The following is a 21,088-nucleotide window of genomic DNA, read 5'->3' as shown; positions in this document are numbered from 1 at the left end:
TACTTGTGATTCTTGCCCGAGGGAAATCAACTACTATGCCTTTGTTTTAGAAGAGAGACGATAAGTAACCTTCAATCCGGCCAAGTCCTCTGGGGATTCAGCTCGCTGACCACCCTTTTCGTCCCATACTTACTCCTGTTTACAGTCAGATATACCTCGAAGTCTCTCGCTTTACTCCGTACCAAATGCCTCATCATAGAAACCATGATATCTCATACCATTCCTAGCCTTCTAAGTACGAAACCGGGTATCGTTACACTATCATAAAAAGAAAGTTGCCTCAGACACAAAACCTACGGAGCGGAAGGGTTCCAATCGCTAGCCCATATAAATGTAGGACATCGCCACTGCGTCCCCTTTTCCTTGTTTCCGCTGGGCCCAAGTGGCCTCGGACAGATCCAGAACGATCTTCCGCAGTTGATGCCAGGCTTCTTAGTTGTCAGACTGATACATGGTTCCTGGTGACCCTCGCACCTGGGAACAGGCCTTTTAGTGAACAGCTTTGACCAATCCTCCTTGCTGGCAATGGGATCGTGAACAGTATCATCGTTTTGGGACGAAGCGGGAGTCGTAGTAGTCGCGGAATTTGGCTGTTCTCCCGGTAAAGCTTCGCCAGCGGGGGCCGTCGGTATTGCTTCCAATGCAGTAGGTTCCGTAACAGGGGTAGGTTTCCTCGGGAACGCGGCTGATTGATTTGTTGGTACAGTAGACACCGACGCAGAATCCCGGGCTATGGTCGCTTGGCCGGCTGGATCAGTTTTAGGTTTGAAGAACCCCTTCAGAGTCCTCTGTCCAGCAGAGGAAGGTGCTGATGGTTGAGCTGAGCCGGATTTCGAACGCTTGACGGAAACAGGGAAACCTGTCTCACTTTTCTGAGACCTCTTACGAACGATTTGTATCGTTTGAGTGCTATCAGAAACTGCTACAGACTGGCTGGTAGTGCTCTCCGAAACAGCCGTTGGCGTTTCCGTTCCCTGGGTAGAGGCAAAGCGTCTCAACGCCGGGGGATTCGTCGTTGGTGTTTGTGCGTTGGTTGATGATTTACGCGAGAACATGTCCTTGATGCTTCTCCGCTTGTCGAATTCCGGTATCAAGCGTCCCGACGTAGGCAGAAGGTATTTAGTAGAGTATTCTTGCTGACGCTGGCCATCTTTAAACATCCCAGGAGGGTTCATTATGTCGAGAATGCTGACCTCTTTCTCGCCGAGGCGTACGACGTCCTTGAAGACCGCATAAACCGGGCAATGATCGGATCCCTGTTCCAATTGCATAAAGTCAGCTGGTCAATCAATCTACAACAAAGCCTTAGCAACCTTGGGGCTTACCATTAGGCCCTCTTGAATATTCGAATCGCTGAACCAATCTTGCATATCCAGGCTACACAGGACGTAGTCTATTCTCGAGCCATAATTGCCGGGTCGAGCGATGATTCTTTGCTCCCAACAAGTGTACATTCCCCTTCGGCCGGGATGAAACGACCGACAGATATCAAATAAAACAGGAATTTCCCTCCCTTCATCGCGCTGACCAATTACTCTGCCGTCAGAAAGAAGTTGATTGAACACGCGCCGTGCCGGGACAGATATAAACTCGTCCTCTGTTACTGTTCCCTTCCTGATGGCCTCGGTAGCATGAGCTGCATCGATTTCCCCTTTCGCAATGTTGAGGTCTCCTGTGACAAAGACTCTCTTCCCCATCGCAACCAGATTTCGGATGCGAGCATCCATCAGGTCAATAAAGCTATGGCGAAAATTGTCCCGTGATTCATCGCGATTGGCTGGTGAATAGATTCCAAGCAGAACAAATGCAGGAAACTCTAGAATGACGCAACGACCTTCCGAGTCCAGAGTAGCTGCATCAACCTCTAGCTCTGACAGTTGCTCAATGGTTGGATAGCCTCCTACTTGTTGCTCTTCAGGCAGATCTCGAAAAGACACCGACGAATTAGGCGGGCAGAGAACTCCCGCAAGACCTTCCTCTGCGCGGATGGGACAGCATGTCGCATTTCGAGTGTATATCACAACTCCAGAGTATCCTGAAAGATGTCAGAACTGAAAAACATCCCGGATACCTTGGAGAGCGCACCTTTCTTGGTTTTTGGTAAACTGAAGTAGCAGTCCCAGCCAGGTACTAGCACCATGTCATCGCGGAGATCTTTTCGTTGAATCTTGGTCTCCTGAAAAACGACAATATCTGCCTCGAGAATATCAAACATTGACTGTTCTATGGTGAGCCTCTCGTTTAGACTATGAAGGACCTTGGGTAAATCTACCTCGAAGGTTCGGTTGCCTCTCCATGGTTCATACGAGAATGGATTCCTGCGAGATCTCAGCACCACAATTTGCCACTGAGACGTCTACAATACATACCGTATCCCGTTCACTGTTATGCAAATTAACCTTCAATCCGAGTATCCAGCAGGAGAACTGGATTCCGATATCAATCAAGCTTACCGTTCCATGTTGTTATGCGAAACCCCATCGCAGTTGCTGTGGAACGTGTTCCAAGCGCATACCACAGTCAGCCAGAGCTCGGAGAATATCCAAAGCAGACAGTTTTACTTCACCTCCTTCCAATAAAAGCGATTCGTGGTACTTGTTCGTCGTACAGCTGTAGATGCAGCCATACGATCCCGTGATGGCACGTGATATGGAGGCGCCGTGACATCACGCGATGATGGCCTGATTGATGACTAAGGCACCAGCGGCAGCCCGCAGACGAATCACGGGGACGCTAAACCGGCTTTGCTTCGTTAAGCCGGAACGCCCGACGTCCGTATAATCCCACTGTCTGTCAAAGCAGAAGAAAGACGCAACAGCCGTTCGACTGCCCCTCAGCACCATGTTCCCTCAACGCAACATCCTCCGCGCCGCTCAGCAGCTGCGTAGCGCTCCTGCTCGCGCTGCTTTCCAGCGCCGCCTCAACAGCACCGACAACAAGCTTCCTTGGATGGTCGACAACGAGTTCAACCGCGAGAGAGCTGCTGTCAAGCACCATGCTGCTGCCACCAGCGGTTCGTATACTCCAATTGGGCCCAAGAAATTTTTTGGATGATGATACGGACATAATATGCATGATACTGACTCAATTGCCCACCAGACCTTTGGCGCAAGCTCTCCATCTAGTATGTGTTATCTGACGCAATCGACTTCTTTTTCCGCGAATTTATCGAACACTTTACTCACCAATGCCTAGTGCCGTCATCCCCTGCCTGATTCTCGGCGGTATCAACGCCTACAACCTCTGGAACGAGCACTGGGAGCACTGGGAGCACATGCCTCCTCTCGAGGAGCGTACCGAGTACCCCTACCAGAACATCCGTGTCAAGAACTTCCCCTTCGGCGATGGGGACAAGGTTAGTGTCATTTAATAAGATCTCTCAATGGAGTTATTTGCTGACTGGTGATTTTCTGCAGACCATCTTGTAAGTCTCCAATTCATTGGACAATCTTTGTGGATTGGCCATTTCGTTCTATACTCCGATCTATGCCCATTCTCCTTCCATGGTCTTGATTCATTCGCTGACTGTTCTGCAGCTGGAACGACCAGGTCAACTACCACAACAAGGACAAGGCTACCTAAATTCCTTATAGTAAATAAGGACAACAGCTTCCATCAATCGATCTCGTCGCGACGAGAGCAATTGAAAGCATGTATATTTACTGCACAAAATCGGGGCGGAAATCGTTGTGAGAGTGTGCACTGGGGCTTTTTTGGTGAAATGACTAGGAGTTACAAGACCAACGCTGATTGATTTCCCTTTTGTTACACACAAGTCCTTCACTCTTCTAAGGTTCTTGGAAAACGAGTAGAATGCGCCTTCATTCCTATAGGTAAGGACTCGGAGTGATTTTCCGGGGACGTCCCATGGATATGCTCTGCCGCGCAGCAGTCCAGTCCGGTGTACGACAGGAGTTGTCTGCTCTCACGATTTCCCATATTCGTTATAACGCAAAATGTGGTACTATACACCGGCAATGCATGCTATACCCCCTTCTCACTCAATTTCTGCAGATCCAGGTACTTAGCCGCGTAGTCATTCGCAAGGACCAAGTCGCCAGTGAGGTGCATCACCGTGGCTTTCTTGGCCATCATCTCACATTGACCCTTGATGTCTTCAATTTCTTCATATTGGTCGTAGGCGCAGTCGAGGTAGCCAAGGGCACGGTTCATGTGTTCCTTTTTAGCGGGAGTGTCCTGTCCTTGAATCCACGCCTTTCCAGCCATTCCCATATTCGCGTCCACGAGAAGCGAGTACGCCCGCGCCGCTAGATCACAGTCGTCGGTCTCGAGGACCTGAGGCATGATGCTCTCAACCATCTCATTCACAGCTTCAAATTCTCGTAGACTTAGCAGGACTCCACCAAGCACGCAGATTGCTTCCCAGAGACCCGGAAAAAGCCGGGAGCGGTGCGCTATACTGGCGGCTCGCATCGCTAGAGAAAAGCCTCGTTGCGGATGGCCTGTTTTCTCGAAGATGCGCGCTTTGAAACAAAGCAGCTTCACCTGAGAGTGGATGTCGAAGTTGTCTTGATGCATGGATTGAGCCGTCTGCTCGACAATTTCCAACGCCCGGCCATAGTCGCCTTGTCGGATTTTGTATTCGATTGAAAGGAAAGATAGTAGAAGAGAGGCGTCATTGTCAGGGAGCTGAATCGCTTGAAGCTGGGAGAGAAGGTAGTCTGCCGCCACTTTATCATCCCTAGTTCATTATTAGAAACCACTTCTTCGTTGAGCCAAGAGAGAACATACCGGCAGATGTGCCGCCTTAGTTGCAGTATACCAGAGAAGAACGTCCATTGTTGGTTCGCTCTGAGAGGTCGTAGCTTTTCTGGTGTGACCTGCTTCATATGAGATGAGATATCAGCGTAGCGACCCTGCTGCGCCAACTTTAGGAGAGATTGTCAGAAAGCAGATATAGAAAGTTCAAGAACAATTGGCATACCAGTTGACAGCTACGGAATGTACTTTTCAGATAGTCCTCGAACGGTGACTTGTTTGCGTAGCATTCGCGAAATATTTCGCTACTCAACCACGATAGATGGGTAACGCCTGCCGATGTTAGAGCCTGGGCTAAGAAAAATCCACATGCGTAGGTCGGGTACCAATTCTGGCATAAAGCGCAGTCTGTAGTAGAAGCTGTGGTCCCATCGATGCCACCAAATTCTTTGTAATATTGAGATGTGATGCCCGAACGATGTTTTCCATGGAAGACGCAAGACTCTCCCCCTAGTATTGTCAGGACTGTATACAAGAACAACGGTACGTAGGAATGCTCACGTTCTGCAGCTCGAGTTTGGCTTCACTCAGCAATGTAGTGCTCAGCAGACTCCACATCTCAGTCTCCTTCGCTTTAGCCTTCAGGAAAGCAAGACCTTCCTTCTCGTTTCCGAGCATTCCCGAATTCTGGACGTCTTTCATCTGCTCAGGGAAGGCTTTGCCAAAGTGATACAGCCAGCTCATACAAAAGTTTAGACAGTTCATGTCGTGGGACTCTCGGGCAATCGAGACAGCCTCTTGCATCGCAGAAACAGCTTCTCCATAGCATCCGAAATCAGCCTGAAGGATTGCGAGGTTGAGCAGCGCATATTGATATGAGCTCCGGTCACGACTATGCATTGTATAATCGAAATATCTGTGAAGATTGTCGAAGGATGAAGGGTAGTCTCCGGCTCTCCATGCATCGAGGAATCTGAGATCGTCAGCGACGGCGGGTTTCTTCGCGAACTCGGTCTCACCTTAGGTAGTAAGTCAGGTCGGGTATTGCAACGCCAGACGCCATGATACGTTCGAGCTGCACTTTCATGCCGTCTGGGACTCTTCCTCCAAGCCCTGCATTCCGTTAGCAAATGTGCATCATGAATACGCACGTTCAAAGGGGACGTCTGCGTACTTTGTAGCTCGCCAATCTGAAACTCTAGGAGTCGTTCGACATCCTTAGTGCTGACATAGGTTCCGTCCTCCTCTTGTATTTCGATATTTCCATAAGCCACTTGAGCGAGGTGACTCGTGGAGTCCAAATTAAGCTCCAGTAAATTGATGTCCACGGGGTCCCGTTCGGCAGATGGATTCTTCTTTGACCACACACGGTACGTGGGCAGACGGTAATGCACGAAGCCCTTCCAAAGTTTGACTGAGTCATGGAACTGAAGCCTAGTAAACTCGAGCTGGGCTCTTCTCACGAACGCACCGAGTGGTGAGCATCTTGAGAGTCGCATACGACCGGTCTCAGGCGCCAGGCCATTATCCCTGTCGCGGATTTGTTCTTCCCGAGACTTGACAAGGATATCGCTAATCTCAGTGAAAAATACTTCCAAAGCGTCACAAGAATCAATAGACCAGATCTTCTTGAGAAACAAGTCCCATATCGAACGGCCAGGGATCGAGGAAGCTTTGGATGAAAGGGCGTCCTCCAGGTCATCAATGGCGACGATATAGTTGCTATCGCCTCTGTTTAGAGATAAAGATGCATCTGATCCCAAGGGACTGAGACATGACATAAGAAAAGAAAGGACATCAATTGCGGAGGAGTTGGGAACGACTCCATCGGTGTAAACGGAGATGAGACACAGAAGAGCGATCTTCGAGGGAGTCAGATAGCGACTCATCTTGCTTCTCTTTTTCTTCTTCGACCTCTTTTATCTAATTCTTCTTTCACATAGTTAACATCCTTTGCCGGAGAGGGTTCAACCAACAATGGAAGGACTATGCTGGAACTTCACTGCGCGATGAGACCATCGGCGCGTCCTTTGTATACAAACACGCCGCGTCTGAGTCCCAACTATTGAGCTTTATCTTGGAGAAACATAAGATCCAATGATATCGAGCACACACAAAGTCTGATCGGTTCTATGTTCAAAGCAACTCCTATGGAATGTGCTCTGCTGGTTCAATTCAACCGGGCTTCGTTGTTAAGGGATTTTGCAAGGTACATAGTTGATGCCTGAGGCAGAAATTGATTGATAGCGGACCCCGCCAAAAAACTTATCGATTATCGGGACATGACTCGCTTTTAGTCACATCTTGAGATTGTCACCGCTGCAACTCTTCATCCGTGCAATTACAGTCATGGCCGAGGCACTTACAAACACGGATCTCCAGGGTGCGCTGCCCCTGATTGCACGGGGCAAAGTCCGCGATCTGTACGAAGTCGACGACAAGACTCTTCTTTTCATTGCGACTGATCGCATCTCCGCATACGATGTGATCATGGAGAATGTACGGCTCTACGTCTTGGATGTGCCAATGGTTCTCCATATTGGATCTGCTAATGATTGTCTCTTTAGGGTATCCCGAACAAGGGAGTTCTTCTGACATTATGCACAAAAGCATGGTTCAAGATCCTCACCGACGCTATCCCCTCTCTGCGCACGCATTTCATTACCCTCGACCTCCCGCCCCAGATCCCCCCTTCACTTCGGCCAGTCCTTCAGAACAGAAGTATGCAAGTGCGCAAGCTTAAGATCCTTCCCATCGAAGCCATCGTCCGAGGCTATATCACTGGATCCGCTTGGAACGAGTACAAGAAGTCCGGTACCGTGCACGGAATCAAGGTCGCTCCGGGTCTGAGGGAGAGCGAAGCCTTCCCCGATGGCCCGATCTACACTCCCAGCACCAAGGCCGAGCAAGGCGAGCATGATGAGAACATCCACCCTGATCAAGGTATGCATGGTGCTCCTCGCTTCGGGAATGTTTATCAAGTTGCAGAATGGGCCTAGAGCTGACAATATCCCGATGTACAGCCGCTGCCATTCTTGGTGAGCATGCCTCGACCGTTGCTTCCCTGGCTGTACAGCTGTACAAGGCCGCGCACGCCTACGCTCTGTCGCGCGGTGTCATCATCGCGGACACGAAATTCGAGTTCGGTGTCGACGAGGAAACCAATGAGGTTGTTCTGGCTGACGAAGTCCTGACGCCCGACTCGTCTCGCTTCTGGCCCAAGGATGATTATGAAGTTGGCCGCGGCCAGCAAAGCTTCGACAAGCAATTCCTTCGGGATTGGCTCGTCAAGGAGGGACTGAAAGGCAAGGAGGGAGTCCGGATGACAGAAGATGTCGTACAGAAGACCGCGGAGAAGTACAAGGAGGCTTGGGAGAGGATCACGGGGGGCAATTAGATTACACTAAATCGCCCACGAACGACGACATTGAATCGCAGCTTCCGACCAAATGAATAGTTATCGGTAGCGTCTATAAGAGAATAAGTTTTTGTACGATTAGTATAGTACAATTACATAGAGTTTTGATAGAGTAGATCACTATTCCCACTCCGAGCGCAACCCCTTTAAACCCTTCGTCTTTCCTCCTCCCAGTTGACTACCCTTGTCCTCGGGATGATAGGAAGGAGAGTCGCCCCTCCAGCCAGTTCTGACTCCCTCATCAATAGGCAGCGCATCTGCACCGCAGATCCGCTTCTCATCCTCGAACTCTTCTTCGCTGATCCCGTTGGTAGCCCAGATACGATGGATTCGCAAGTCGTAAGGACCATCGACCCGATCTGTAAGACCGATACCGACACTCTTCACTCGCTGGCGGAGAAGAGATGTTTGCGGCTCGACCACAAGGCCGTGGTTCGTACGAACAAAGGAGTGGAATGGCAGGAGAATGGTCTCCCAGCCCGTGCCGCCGGATGTTGTTGCGGAAGAGGACATGATTGTCGATTCGGGAGGGACGTCGGAGAGCGAAGGAGGAATTCCGCGCGGGAATAGGGTTTCTGCGAGCTCTGGTGACTCGGCTGCTTGCGACGGATATGAGGAGAGATCGTCACGGGAGGTCTGGTTTTGCACGCGGTGATGACGAGTATATAATCTATGCTGGTGGATATCCGTCTCGACGATCGAGTCTGTCTGGATATTCACGGTGTATCGCCGACCGTCGGACTTCACTCTAAGGGCCAGGTAGGAGTATGGGTCGACATCCCAGTATAGTCTGCCGAAGAGCCAGAAACCTCGGTCCTTATTGCGAAAAGCGGCATAACCTATTGGTTTTCAACGGTAGTTAGTTTCCAGATTATAGCAAGCTATGTCAATGAGAACAATCCAACGTACCCGTCCTCTCTACTCGCCAATTGTTAGGTAGCTTCGTTGAAATGCTCCCGTGAAACCTCGCATGGGCAGGTGTGTTCGTCGAAGGGTCTGCAGGGACATAGTCAAGACTGGCAGTGCTGAATCCACCAACGGCACGGTCGGCCATGGTCTTGCACCCGGCGACGGTGGATTCATCTTCAAAGTCGAGGAGAGTGTAGGGCTTCGTAGGAGTATGGAGACCTTCGGAGTTCCAGGCTATACAACACAATGATATCAGAGGCTGTTTATATTGCATGCGCAGTCGATAATTGAGCGCAGCAACAGAAGCAATGATTACCCACCGATCCTCGATAGACGGCTCAGCTCCTCCGCGCTGCGCTTGATAAATCCTGCGGGTTTGGCGGACAGACACCTAGCCGTGGGAAACATGGTTTATTGTTTTATTTGCGCTCGCTCCCTTGAGTAGTGAAAATATTACCGGAATAACAAACGATCTGAAATATTCGTGATTTGATGTTTGGGTGTTGGAGAAGCTGTTCAGTATATAAATCATAGACCAGGATTATATGAAATGATGGTGATGTCGCCAAGCTGCGTACTGGGCTACTCCGTCCTCCGTAGTGTTGATCAATCATTCGCCCAATAATCAATTGCCGATTGATCGGCCGAAGATAAGATCAGATCGATAATCATTGCTTTATTTATTTAGCCTCATCCACCCACTTCCATCACATCGATCTATACACCTACACTGGTCCTACACTTTAGCAGCTTGACAGCCTTACAAACCACTTCTGGCTTTTCGACTCATTATGACAGCAGATTTTGCTTAAAGTTTTTCACGAGAATGTTTCGGACTGAATAATCCCTGCATATGATGTATTTTTGTCCTGCCTTGTGACCTTTGCCAGTGAAATTTCCTGGAGATCCATGGGATGTGGAGGACACGGACAGAAAGGATGCTCGGTAAGTTTACTATCCGGGCGAAATTTACGGTCATGTAACTTTAGGAATTGAAAGGCCTTCGAAACCACCCCAATAATGGCTGCGCGCTTTGGCTTAAAGCCGTCAGGCAAATGAAGCAATGAGGAAGACTACCTCCGAGCTTGCAATGGTCAATCCGTTCAACAGTGCAGTACATATCTATCTGCTCACACTTGGAGGCGGAGAAAGGGCAGAGCCCGTGAAAATGCGTTTCCTTGCATCCTGAATTGAGAGCCTCATACGCGACATTCGACATCCGCAATGGAAACATCTATACAATCTGTCCGCGTCCTTTGTCTTTTGACTGGGTACGGGTCTTCAGCTCAGCTGTTCTGCGAGTTTCGATACCAGTTGGCGTCATGATTTCTCAAGTGCTCCGTCCAGGAGCTAGACCAGCTCAGAGACGAGAGAACCATACTATGCTCCAACATTATTTCTGGAACCGCCAGGAAAGTAAGAAGAGTGGTAGCCAGCAGTGGACTTTAAATCCCCCGCAAATGCCACCCTTCTGCTCTGACTTTTTTCATTTCTTCCCATCGTTCGACAAGTACTCGACTGATCACCAAACGACTCGCTTCTACACTCGTTTATTTTACAGCCCTCAGGCTCAAGAACTCCTCCACTCGTTAAAATCTCGCTCTCCTTTTCACATTCGACATGGCTATTCTGGGCCTTCTTCCGAACCCAAACTGGCCCCAGCAGCCTCTTCCTCCTCGTCTGGACAGGCAGTACACGACAATCACGGCTGAGAACGCTCAGGGGCTGTTTCCCCCAGACGCCTGTATATTCGTCGGAAAGTGAGTAGTAAGATGTTCTCTACTTGATAAACTAGAGATTCTAACATACATTAGTTTGAAAATTACCCTCGAGGACAAAGACCTAGTACGGGATGTCCAGCAAACGTTCTCTACTTTCGGTCCATGTCATGTCAAGGTCAAGCGTGACAAGCGAACAATCCCCACGGCCTTTGTGCAGTTCGAGGTGGGCACTCCCTGGCTCTTGTCATCGTCCTGTGGTGTGGCCCCGTAATTAACCTAACCTCTTACAGAAAGTTGAACATGCCGTAGCTGCGCTGGCAGAGAACGACCTCATCAAGCTTCACGACCGCTGGCTGAGAATCGAAAAGATCAAGGGAAAGAGTATGACCCATTTTTCTAACCTCATCCTGTTGCTGAACATCTACTGACGCTAATATAGGAACTGCGCGCCTTGGACACCGGTCTGGGCTCCCAGTGTCTCCGCATGACTTTGAAACGGCTCTTACTGGCCGAGGCCATTTTGAATCATGTTTTCTTGAAGAAGTCTTCTTCCTGGACCTGGGTTTTCTCACGACTGTTTTCACAGTTACATTCGCCTATATCGACGACTACAGAGACGCCATCAAGGTCAGTACACCAATCAGCTACGCCCCAAGACTATGTGCATGTTCTGAGTCAATATCAACAGGCCTTCGAAAGACATCCGATGTACTACCTCCAGCCGTTGGACATTGAAGGCAACCCTACATTTTCCTGGGTACTGCCGCAACCATCCGGTCCCAGCTCTTCTTTCAGACGCTCGCGCAGCAAAGAAGCCCGCGATGCCATGCGGGACCAGGGTCGTTCACGGATGCCTCTTCCCGCCGAGTTTCAGCCAAAGACTGGCAACGGCAAGACCGTCGAAGACTACACCCGAGAAATTAACAGTCTCCCACACTTCGGCTTGAGCGAGAACCTGGTCCTCGACGTGGTCGAAGAATTAGAGGCAGAACAACGACACAAGTGCCTCAGTGAAGAATGGACCGGGTCTTCATCCAACGGCACCGAACCCACGCCTGCTACAACTACCGATAACGATTCGACAACACCCGACGACTCCTCCGCTGTTGGCTCGGATGCAGACGAATTAACCTCGGACTCGCGCTCGCGCTCCAAAGGCTCGTCCAACACGGCGTCCGCCTCTAGCACGGCCGACTTCGAGTCTCTCATCGAGTCGACATCCACCTCCACCACGACTTTCACTTCCTACCTGGAAGTCGTCTCAGAGTGCGTAAAAGACTCCAGCAGAGGACGAAGATCTGGAAGCCGCAGTGTTTCAGTGAGCACCGGCTCACCCCCACGCCTACGATTGCGCTCCTGCAGCTCAAGCGCCGATTTACCGCCTCGGAAACCCGATACCGAACTATTCTTCAGCAACGAAGACAACCACAACCACAACCACAACAACGACAAGACGGAGAAGCCGTCAATCTCGGACTTGGACTCAAACACCATCGAGTCCAAGTCCCCCTCCAACTCCAACTAAACGCATGCCTGGCCTGGCATGCAACAAGTCCTTCTCACTTCGATGCGAGGAGGCAACCGCGTTCCAGTTTTAACTGGAGGAAGGGTGCCGGGGGCGGGATGGTGGGAATCAGCAGTCAAGCTGGTTACCGGCACTCAAGCATCAATTTGGTACAAGACATTTTTGTTATATGGCGTTTTGGAGTTGGACTTTGTTTTCGCAAGGTGGTTATGGCCGATGTGTATGAATTCTTGGATGATTCAGGATCAAGCTCTATACCCTTGTGATAATCCTGACGGATGGAGGAAATGGGATAATGTCTATTCGGTCTATATATCTGGTTGAATGATATGAGAATACCAGGCATGTATGTATATTTTGACTGGGATATCATAATGACCAATACAACTTGCTTCAACCTTTTTACTTAGAATATCTCTCGATGCAGTGCAGAGAGCACACTGCACCTTGTCGCAAAACCACCTAGGTATTTTTAGAACAACGCTGCCCTAGGAACCAGGGGGTTGAGCGTATTTATTCGTGATATCATAATGATCAGGACATTTTGTCAAGCATGAGTCAATCCTTTGGTCTAGACCGTGTCAAAAATACAAGGAACCGACTGTAATAACGAAACATAGTCATATCCCGTAAATTAAGGCCATTTGATATCATGCCATGAAGTATCTTAACATATGTGTATGCTGCGCGCCGAGTGCGATGAACCACCCATCCCATATGAACGCCGGGTTCTATATAAGTCACCGTGAATGCTCGCAAACCATGCAACAGAAGCCAAATGCGATGACAATAAGCATATGTTTGCGCACCGAGGTTCTCACATTCCAAACGCTTTCTTCAAGTGAAACAGTCGATACCAGAAAATGCACAGGCGGCATGAAAATGATGCAAATGTAATAAAGACACAATAGTTGGAGTGAGCGAGCGTAACCGGTTGTGGACAAGAACGAGTTAACAAGTTGAAAGACCTCGGCCAGGAGTTCTTTCAGAGCCATGTGTCGAGAAATGAGAGGAAGAGGGAGGAAGAGATGCGATTGGATATGATATCAAACTCAGGGGATATGAAAGAATCGAATGAAGATACAACACCAAAATGACAAAGCAGCAAGATGATATGTACAAGGGCATGACGTAGATAGATGAGAAGTCAACTAGATCTTGACGTGCTAGACCCTAACACGCCGGGCATCAAAGTATCCTAGACTGACTGCAGTGTCGTTGGTACCAGCAATGGGGGCAGCGTCTTCGAGGAGTTCCCATGGACGTACAGGGTAAGCTCCAATGGCCCGGCCACGGTATTGAAGACAAAGATGGCTAGCAGCGCAGTTCAAGCCATCTGGCAGTCCAGTCGGCACACCTGAAACGAATGCAGGTTGTTGGGGGTGAGAGAACCCGCCTGTGGGATTACCCGAAGGAGTAGGGGCGGGAGTGGAGCCAGAAGCAGCAGGTGATGGAATGGATACAGGAAGTGTAATGTTAGAAGATGGGCTATCGCCAAGGGGACCAAGAAGGTAGAGGAAGCGCGAGTCATTCTGAACTCGAGCGAAAGGAGGGCATTTCTCCCTCAAATAGCGAGCGCATTGATGACGGGCTTCATCAGGAAACGTATCAATCAGGGATGCTGCAACATCCAGGGCATGCGTCTGCAGCAGGATACCCGGACAAGGACGACAATCTCCTGCCGTCATCGAGTGGGGAAAGTAGTCGGCCGCTGGAAAGAGTCGCAACACACTATCTGGAAGACGCGCGAGAGTTATGCAGAATATCGATATCAGCAAGCGCGTTTGCTCTGGCAATGCGCTGGGTCTGACTGCGGCTGATGGCACACTGAAAGCAGTTCGATGAAGGACAATCATCCTGAGCAACGCAGAGAACCAGAACGCAAGGGCTCTCTCGAACTGCGTGCGTGATCGGATCATATGTTCTGCGTCAACTCCATGACTAAGCTCAGTAGTACCACTGTAGTTCGCTTGCATGGTGATAAGTCTTTGGAGCAGTAAATCCATCTTCTCGGTGAGGACAGGGACAACAGCCTGTGGGCCCACATCGGGAATGCTATACGCCAGCTTCTCGATGATCGCCAGGTACAGTTTCGCCGTTTCGAGTGAGCTGCTGTTGTCTGCAGCAAATGACGAACAGCCATCGGGTGACTCCTCAAACAAGGGTATAGCGAAGAAATTTTTCTCGGCTCGTTCTCGAATCTAGACAAATTAGTCTGGAAACCGTATTGAGCCTTCATCGTGGCACCTTACCTGTCGGACTGCATCATGGCTCATCAGACGAACCAGTCCCACCCAGTTGGATCGTCTTGAGCGAGAGTCTGCAACTGCAGCTTTGAACATCACGTCCACTATCTCATTTCTCACATCGCCCTTAGTCTCCGCGTTGAATAGAAGCTGGAGCTTCAATCGACAGAAAGGAAGGGAGAAATCGTTGGTCAGTTCGATGACCTTTTCAGCAACAGATATGTCTGGGGCCGCTGGACCAGTGTCAATGGTAATGAAGATAAAAGAACCATTTGAAGTGAATAAGCGCTCACCTGCTTTGGTATCCAATCCCAGAAGGGAATCGAGCGCTCTTGTCAAAACTGTCACTGCAGACGGATGCTGACCAATCAGTTTCTCTGTGCAGTGCTTAACAGCACTTTCTGGATTCTTGGTGAGCAAAATCTGAAGGAGTACCATCGCACTGTGACCTAGATCCACTTGTCGATAGTTTCCTTCTTGGCTTTGCGAATCAATCAAGGCGATAGCATCCCGAATAATGTCGAAAACCTCCTCAGGGTGCTTGAACAAAAATTCTTTCCGTGACAGATGGAAGCGATATGTGACCATGTCGAAATATCGACTCTGACCTGCCGGTGGAGGTACAAGAAGCTGAAGAAGATCTATGCGCAAATCTCTTTGGTTGGACATCATATTCTCGGACTTGAGAAGCCTTCGTACGAGGAACACGAAGGCTTGAATGGTAACGCATCCAACGCCGATCAAAGGAGGCAGGACTTGGGACAGTATCCCTCCGGTGGTGGATCTGAGAAGGCCACAGATCCAGCGGACTATCATGATGTCGAAACGCTTGGGATGAAAAGGTCTGAGGTACGACAAATACCTGCATGTTTCATTCACCGAGAGCTTAGCATGACCACCGCTGGATTCTATTTGTTTGATGAGAAGGTTAAAAATCGTATCCAACGTGGACTCATCTATACCACTTGCGGACGAGAGGAGCTGGTCTAGCTTCAACAGAAAGAGCGGATCGGTTTCATTGAAAGAAGAGGGTATGTGATCAGACAGTGGTGATGGTGCTGCCATAGATGATTTGCTTTCAATCCGGGAGAGGTCCTGACGGAGAAGAGCAACTGTATTGAGCTCTCCGGGTAGCCGAAGCCCAAGGTCTATCAATGAGAAGATCAAGTCCAAGGAGGTCGATCCAAGCCGTTTGAGACGGGCATATGACTCTACCAATCTCTTGAAAAGATCGGTTGTAGCACCGATAACACAGAAAGAACGAAAATGATAATTGACTGTATCGGCAGCGGATGCCAAAACAATTCCGTCATTGCAAACGGTGGCCTGCTTGAGTACGTCCGCAAGAATTGAAAGATCGCCGAAACTTTCCAAAATATCCCTGACGGTATAGAATTCGCCAGGGGTGAGTGCGAAGTGCTCTGCGCTAGGGGCGGAATGGAGATCCTGAAATGCGCGACGAGGATCCCGCCCAAACTCAGTAACTCCACGCCGAATCCACTGACCAAGCTCAGATTTCACGGCCCAGGTCAGATCTGACGGTAAAGGGTCACGGGATACTGCACTTGTCGCGACAGAACCAAAGATCCTTGGGAGACGTTCGGCTATTGATGCCTTGAGTATGGCGATGGTAGAAGACTCTTTCGACACTTCGACTCCGGCGCGATGCAGCAGAGTGTTACGGAGGTTGTGTACATGCTCAGGAAGACGGCTCACAGGGAGCTGCATGAGAAGTGCAAGGTCCCCCGAAAGGGGCTGATGGTCGGAGTTTTGGGGAAAATCTGCAACCCCCTTTGCCATCAACCACTGAAGGTACTTTCCAACCGAAAATGTCTGGGATCTGACGAGCTCAGAGACGATATGATAGATGTTGTCCATATTCAATTGGTCTCTCATCTGACTCTCGCCAAGGAAGGAAATGATGCTGGTATCCACGTCGACTCCAGCGATCTTCCATTTCCGCAGGAGGCGGGCGCCGGTATAAACACGAGATACACCATAGCGAAACGGAGTCGCTGCCCACTCGAGCAGTTTGAGAACCAGAGCAGCCTTGTCATCTATCGCACCCAAAGATGCAGCGGAAACAGATGTGATGTCGTTCGAAGAGCCTATCGAGTCGAACAGTTGGATGACGCGTTGCTGTGGCGGTTGTTGTGTTGTCTCTTCACATTTCCGAGGCCTCTGCACCCGCGCATTTCGCTCAGCCAAGTTTTGAAAGACCGCTCTATGCACATTGTCGTTTAGGTCCAAACAGGACGATAGGAGATCTTTGTACTTTTCCCATGACTGTGGAAGCACCATGGATGAAGTATGCTCAAGAGTTAGTTTTCTGATATGCAGTGACAATCGGTCTGTCAACGGGCGAAGGGATGTGGCCGAATCCGACTTGATAGCTACTTGCAGTTTGTCAAGCAAGAGTTCAGCGAGCCGCCGTCCTCGCTTCCTATATCGCAGTATGTTGCTCCAGTAGATTCCTAACATTAGAAGCCAGACTGGCAAGGTGTTAAATGGCGCTGCCTCCAGCGATGTGAGGAACCACCCGAGATACTGGTCATGGTCAAGCAGTTGCTCGAAGAACAAACGAGCGGTCAAGCTGACCGCGTAAGTCATCTTCATCTTCCAGTCTGCTACTCCACAACTAGTGATTACACCTTCGAGAAACTGTTGGACATTGGCAGTCCAGTCGCGCACCCATTTAGCTTCCAGGCCAATGGCCAATGCGCCACTGGTACCTTTCCTTTTGAAAGCACGGATTTCGTTGGCGCCGACGCACTTCGCAAGCCACACAGCACGGCCGACAGGAACCCATTTGGTCAAGCATTGATCTAAAAGAACTCTGCCTCTGATACCATGAGGAATGGTTCGACTAAGTTTGCGCAGCGGGACATTCGGATTCGCGAGATCGCGGAGCCAGGCCTCACGTTTGTTGTCCGTCAGCGTGACTCGCGGAGGGGGCTTGAATGTTGACGGCGCAGTGACCATGTTATGGCCCTGTCTTTTCTCCAGTGCGGCTGCAAAAACCGACGACAGTATTTGCAAGCCAGAGCGATGTTTCAATTGCGCATACAGGGAGGGGCGAGCTGTATTGGACTCATTTTGAGACACCTGCGTGCGATCGTAGTATCCTTGCTTTGCCGTTTGCTCATTAAGTACGTCTTCCGGATGATTGCCCATCCATGGGGAGAAATCCGCAACCTCTGCAAGAGAAATCAACAGTCAGAGACGGCTTTCATGCTTCTTTCGTGTTGAAGGGTATTGACTCACTCTCGCCTCTAATAACTGGTGCAACAGAAGGGGTCTCAATATGATATGGTGTAGTTTGCACCTCCTTTGACGGTGCACCATCCTGTGCTCCTGCGGAATCACTTGCTATGGTATCTGCTGGAGCAAACTTCCAAGGTGGACCAGGAAATGAAGGCGGTGGTGGGGGCTTCACATCCTGCACGACACCTGCTGCACTTTCACCATTGATCTCTGCGCTTCCAGATACCTCAGAGAGTAATGCTTGAAATGACCACACCGGACGTGCACGCCAGGACAGCGAAGGCGGTTTCGAAGTTGTTGCACTTGGAGTACTCTTTGATTCTCCCACACCCGCAGAGGCTGGGCTTCCATCACCAGCTACTGACCCAGCATGCACATCTATTTTCAGTCTCTTCGCCGGTGGTTCGCGCTCTAGCACATCACCGTCATTCGTTGTCAGATCGATGAGTGCCGGTGGTCTACCTTGTAGTTGCGGCACCGGCATAGACGGCTGTTCGGGCTGACGGTCAGGCTGACCCAGGGGCTGCGAAAGGTCGGCACGTCCAGTACCGCTATAAACGGCGTGAAGGGGCTGACCCCAGGATTGAACGCCGGCAGAAGAATGAGGTATCATCTCAGCTTCATGGCGTATACAAGCATCGGTATCTGGATCATCGGAACAAGTTGAGGAGGGTATCGACCACTTAAAACTGTCCGCATCAAATCGCGTGTGTCTTATAGGATGCTTCGCAGTTTATTGAACAGGTGGAAAATGGCGAGATGGTATTCGAATTAATTTACGCCCGATCAATGGGTAATCAGGATGAAGCGGTTCGGATGGATATGGCGGCGCGGGTGGTGGGTAATCGTGCCGGTGGTAGGAGGATATGGTCTCGGACGATCGGGGGAACGCACTATTGTACAAACATTACTCAACGGTTGATTGCTGATGAAGGATGGCGGAACTAGAGCAAACAAACAGGACTCAGAAAGGGGACTGACGCAGAATATGAAAAAGCAATATAGGAGAAGGCAGATGAGAGATCCAGCCGAGCCCGGAGACGGAGATAATACTAGCTAGTCAGATCTCCAGATAACGTAAGGTGACCAAGGCGCATACCTCCGACGGAATTCAGCAGTCAGTTACCGTGGGGGAGGAATGGAAAGTAGACTACTCCGTACATTGTACACTTTTCTTTACTATCCAATAAGTACCTAGACCTTAGCTATCCGTAGTCTGTGATACCTCTCCAAACGCTCCCTTATCTACTAAGTAGTAGTTTCTAGCCGGGATTCGAGATCGTAATAAGACATAGCAGATCCAATTACGGATCTGGAATCTGTGGTTCATGATCATGGAAACAGGCCAACAATGATAATGATCAATAGTCATCACGCAATTTTATCTGTCTTTAGGGACTTGGATCTCTGATGGTGTTCCGCTCAATCTTTACGGAGAATCCGCCTGTCAGCCGTTGATTGTTGTCTCGGCTTATCCGGCGAATCATTCCACAACCCAGCACTTTTGAAGATCTCAGGGTATCAGGCGATCGCCTTAGCCTCGAGATTTCAAGTGCCTACGAGGCTATGGCCCAACATATGACCGTATGTGTGTGCGATCAACAAATAACTACTCCGCAGTACCTAACTATTTTCTGTTACCTACCTTATTCGTCCTGCCTCTCCCAATAATGTGTAAGACTCCACTGATCCCCGAAAGTGGGCAAGTGTCACTTCGGAGAGAGCAATTTGTTTGTGGCACCACACTCACTGTTGTGACACGGTGAAACTTGACATGGACACTGATGATGGACAAAGGAGTCGATGTTCGGAACCTTGCAGTGAAGATTTGAGGTTAGAGAGGGAATCAACCCCCACCAATCATTGGATATGTTAACATCATGTCGCAACGTTCGATGCCCCTAAGTAGAAATACATTTGTCACCAGGAGGTGATCGGCTCATGCATACCTGATTATTATAGATGGCCATGCAAGTACCGCATCGGTTGCAAATTGGTCATATTGTCAGCAGTAAATAGACAACGGGCTACCAGGAGCATCCCGTTGGAATTTGACCCTACTAGATGCATACATAGACCCTGGTAGCTTGCGCAGTTGTAGGTCTGCTAACAATAGATAATCAAACCCTCAAAGGCTCATCAGCCACCCCTTCTGATGCACAGTATCAAGATGTCCCATCCCAGCTGCAGACTGGAGCAGGACTGTGGCGGTCAGAGTCAAACTTTTCAGATCCTATGTACGTGCACCCGTGGATGAGACGATACCTATCTAGCAGGCGCCCGGCCATTCAAGGACCCAGGAAGACCTTTCAAATGCAGGAGATCATATCTGTGAAGTATTCAAGATACCATTATGCATAGCTTTGGCTTCTGAATGGCCAATCTACAGCTGTACCTGTGCTTCATGCATGTAGAGATGATGGGAGGGAAGTTAGGCACAAAAGCATCCTATGTTGATAGTCGACAGGCCATTTCTATCTTCTGCAACCCAGAGGTGGTCAACTGCGCTTTGTCCCGGCCTCGTAGAATCATTTGCAACGCTTATCACGTTCATTTGAATTTCTGCATTAGCCAAACAAATAGGTGGTTGGAAAACAGTAACAGAGGTGGCGATTGCCTAGTAGTACATCTTTTACATGAGCAGATAAAGTGCCTGTTGAGTTGGAAGCCGATATATAGATGTTCTGTAGTGTGATGAGTAGTATTGCAGTCGCCTATCATGACCCTAATATTACTTTGCAGTGGAGGATCTCTCGATTGCTAGCTATTATCAGGACCATCGTTCAGCCGCTACCCCATTTTTACAGCGCCATTCGTTGGGATCGTCGCAGCAAGTCCTGGATTGGAATGAGGAAACCGAACCCGATAAGGCGAGTGATAACAAGTCATCATGGATGACCCAACTACCAGTTGAGCTTTATCGCTGCCGCTCGTTAGCTGAGCAGCTGAGCAGCTGAAAGATGCTCTTGATAGTATGGTTTATGACAGTATGGTTTCACGGTTGTTCTTCGTTGCGCACTTAACTAACCCCCAAGAATCCAGCCCTTTTTATAGCCGACTCAAGTTCAGGTCCCAATACAGTCGATCTTTGACCAATGCTGTCTTATCAAATGAAGGATCAGGCTCACCAGCATCCACTGCTGATCGATAAACATGGACGGATGATGGATCATCTAAGTGTTCCCCGCAGTCCGCCACGGATTAGTTATCTACGGATGGTTATCTAACCAACCTCCATCCAACCTTGCCGTTTTGGTCCTGGCGTCAGAATGATTGCTTGGCTGGC

At 49.6% G+C, this 21,088-nt stretch overlaps 7 protein-coding genes across 7 annotated transcripts, besides 1 other annotated feature; 3 read left to right on the top strand and 4 right to left on the bottom strand.

Moving 5' to 3' along the window:
* Positions 1-293: 293 nt before the first annotated feature.
* NFIA_071080 (DNA-(apurinic or apyrimidinic site) lyase APN2) lies at positions 294-2,461 on the bottom strand (the record flags this gene model as incomplete). Its single annotated transcript, XM_001263833.1, has 5 exons — positions 294-1,256; positions 1,326-2,035; positions 2,086-2,218; positions 2,273-2,327; positions 2,454-2,461. The coding sequence occupies 5 exons, from the start codon at positions 2,459-2,461 to the stop codon at positions 294-296; spliced, it is 1,869 nt and encodes a 622-aa protein (XP_001263834.1).
* A 380-nt stretch (positions 2,462-2,841) lies between these two features.
* Positions 2,842-3,582, top strand: NFIA_071070 (cytochrome c oxidase subunit VIa; the record flags this gene model as incomplete). The annotated part of the gene is made up of 5 exons (XM_001263832.1): positions 2,842-3,013; positions 3,100-3,124; positions 3,196-3,355; positions 3,417-3,424; positions 3,537-3,582. 5 exons carry the CDS (start codon positions 2,842-2,844, stop codon positions 3,580-3,582), a joined length of 411 nt encoding a protein of 136 aa, XP_001263833.1.
* Positions 3,583-3,984: 402 nt separating this feature from the next.
* Positions 3,985-6,500, bottom strand: NFIA_071060 (putative anaphase-promoting complex subunit Apc5; the record flags this gene model as incomplete). Its single annotated transcript, XM_001263831.1, has 7 exons — positions 3,985-4,702; positions 4,753-4,889; positions 4,946-5,052; positions 5,106-5,229; positions 5,281-5,692; positions 5,739-5,832; positions 5,894-6,500. The coding sequence occupies 7 exons, from the start codon at positions 6,498-6,500 to the stop codon at positions 3,985-3,987; spliced, it is 2,199 nt and encodes a 732-aa protein (XP_001263832.1).
* A 568-nt stretch (positions 6,501-7,068) lies between these two features.
* Positions 7,069-8,116, top strand: NFIA_071050 (phosphoribosylaminoimidazolesuccinocarboxamide synthase; the record flags this gene model as incomplete). Its single annotated transcript, XM_001263830.1, has 3 exons — positions 7,069-7,218; positions 7,287-7,662; positions 7,743-8,116. 3 exons carry the CDS (start codon positions 7,069-7,071, stop codon positions 8,114-8,116), a joined length of 900 nt encoding a protein of 299 aa, XP_001263831.1.
* Positions 8,117-8,257: 141 nt separating this feature from the next.
* On the bottom strand, positions 8,258-9,454 carry NFIA_071040 (CIA30 family protein; the record flags this gene model as incomplete). Its single annotated transcript, XM_001263829.1, has 3 exons — positions 8,258-8,976; positions 9,047-9,280; positions 9,367-9,454. The coding sequence occupies 3 exons, from the start codon at positions 9,452-9,454 to the stop codon at positions 8,258-8,260; spliced, it is 1,041 nt and encodes a 346-aa protein (XP_001263830.1).
* Positions 9,455-10,666: 1,212 nt separating this feature from the next.
* On the top strand, positions 10,667-12,292 carry NFIA_071030 (uncharacterized protein; the record flags this gene model as incomplete). The annotated part of the gene is made up of 5 exons (XM_001263828.1): positions 10,667-10,806; positions 10,861-10,990; positions 11,058-11,148; positions 11,207-11,394; positions 11,456-12,292. 5 exons carry the CDS (start codon positions 10,667-10,669, stop codon positions 12,290-12,292), a joined length of 1,386 nt encoding a protein of 461 aa, XP_001263829.1.
* Positions 12,178-12,219: a microsatellite.
* Positions 12,293-13,458: 1,166 nt separating the features above from the next.
* On the bottom strand, positions 13,459-18,415 carry NFIA_071020 (mediator of RNA polymerase II transcription subunit 12; the record flags this gene model as incomplete). Its single annotated transcript, XM_001263827.1, has 3 exons — positions 13,459-14,493; positions 14,545-17,735; positions 17,803-18,415. 3 exons carry the CDS (start codon positions 18,413-18,415, stop codon positions 13,459-13,461), a joined length of 4,839 nt encoding a protein of 1,612 aa, XP_001263828.1.
* Between the last annotated feature and the right edge of the window lie 2,673 nt (positions 18,416-21,088).

This window comes from Aspergillus fischeri, genomic scaffold, assembly GCF_000149645.3.
Source record: "Aspergillus fischeri NRRL 181 1099437636252 genomic scaffold, whole genome shotgun sequence".
Taxonomy (NCBI): Eukaryota; Fungi; Ascomycota; class Eurotiomycetes; order Eurotiales; family Aspergillaceae; genus Aspergillus; species Aspergillus fischeri.
The sequence above is the reverse complement of the archived record's forward strand: the minus strand, read 5'-3'. Positions and strand labels throughout refer to the sequence as shown.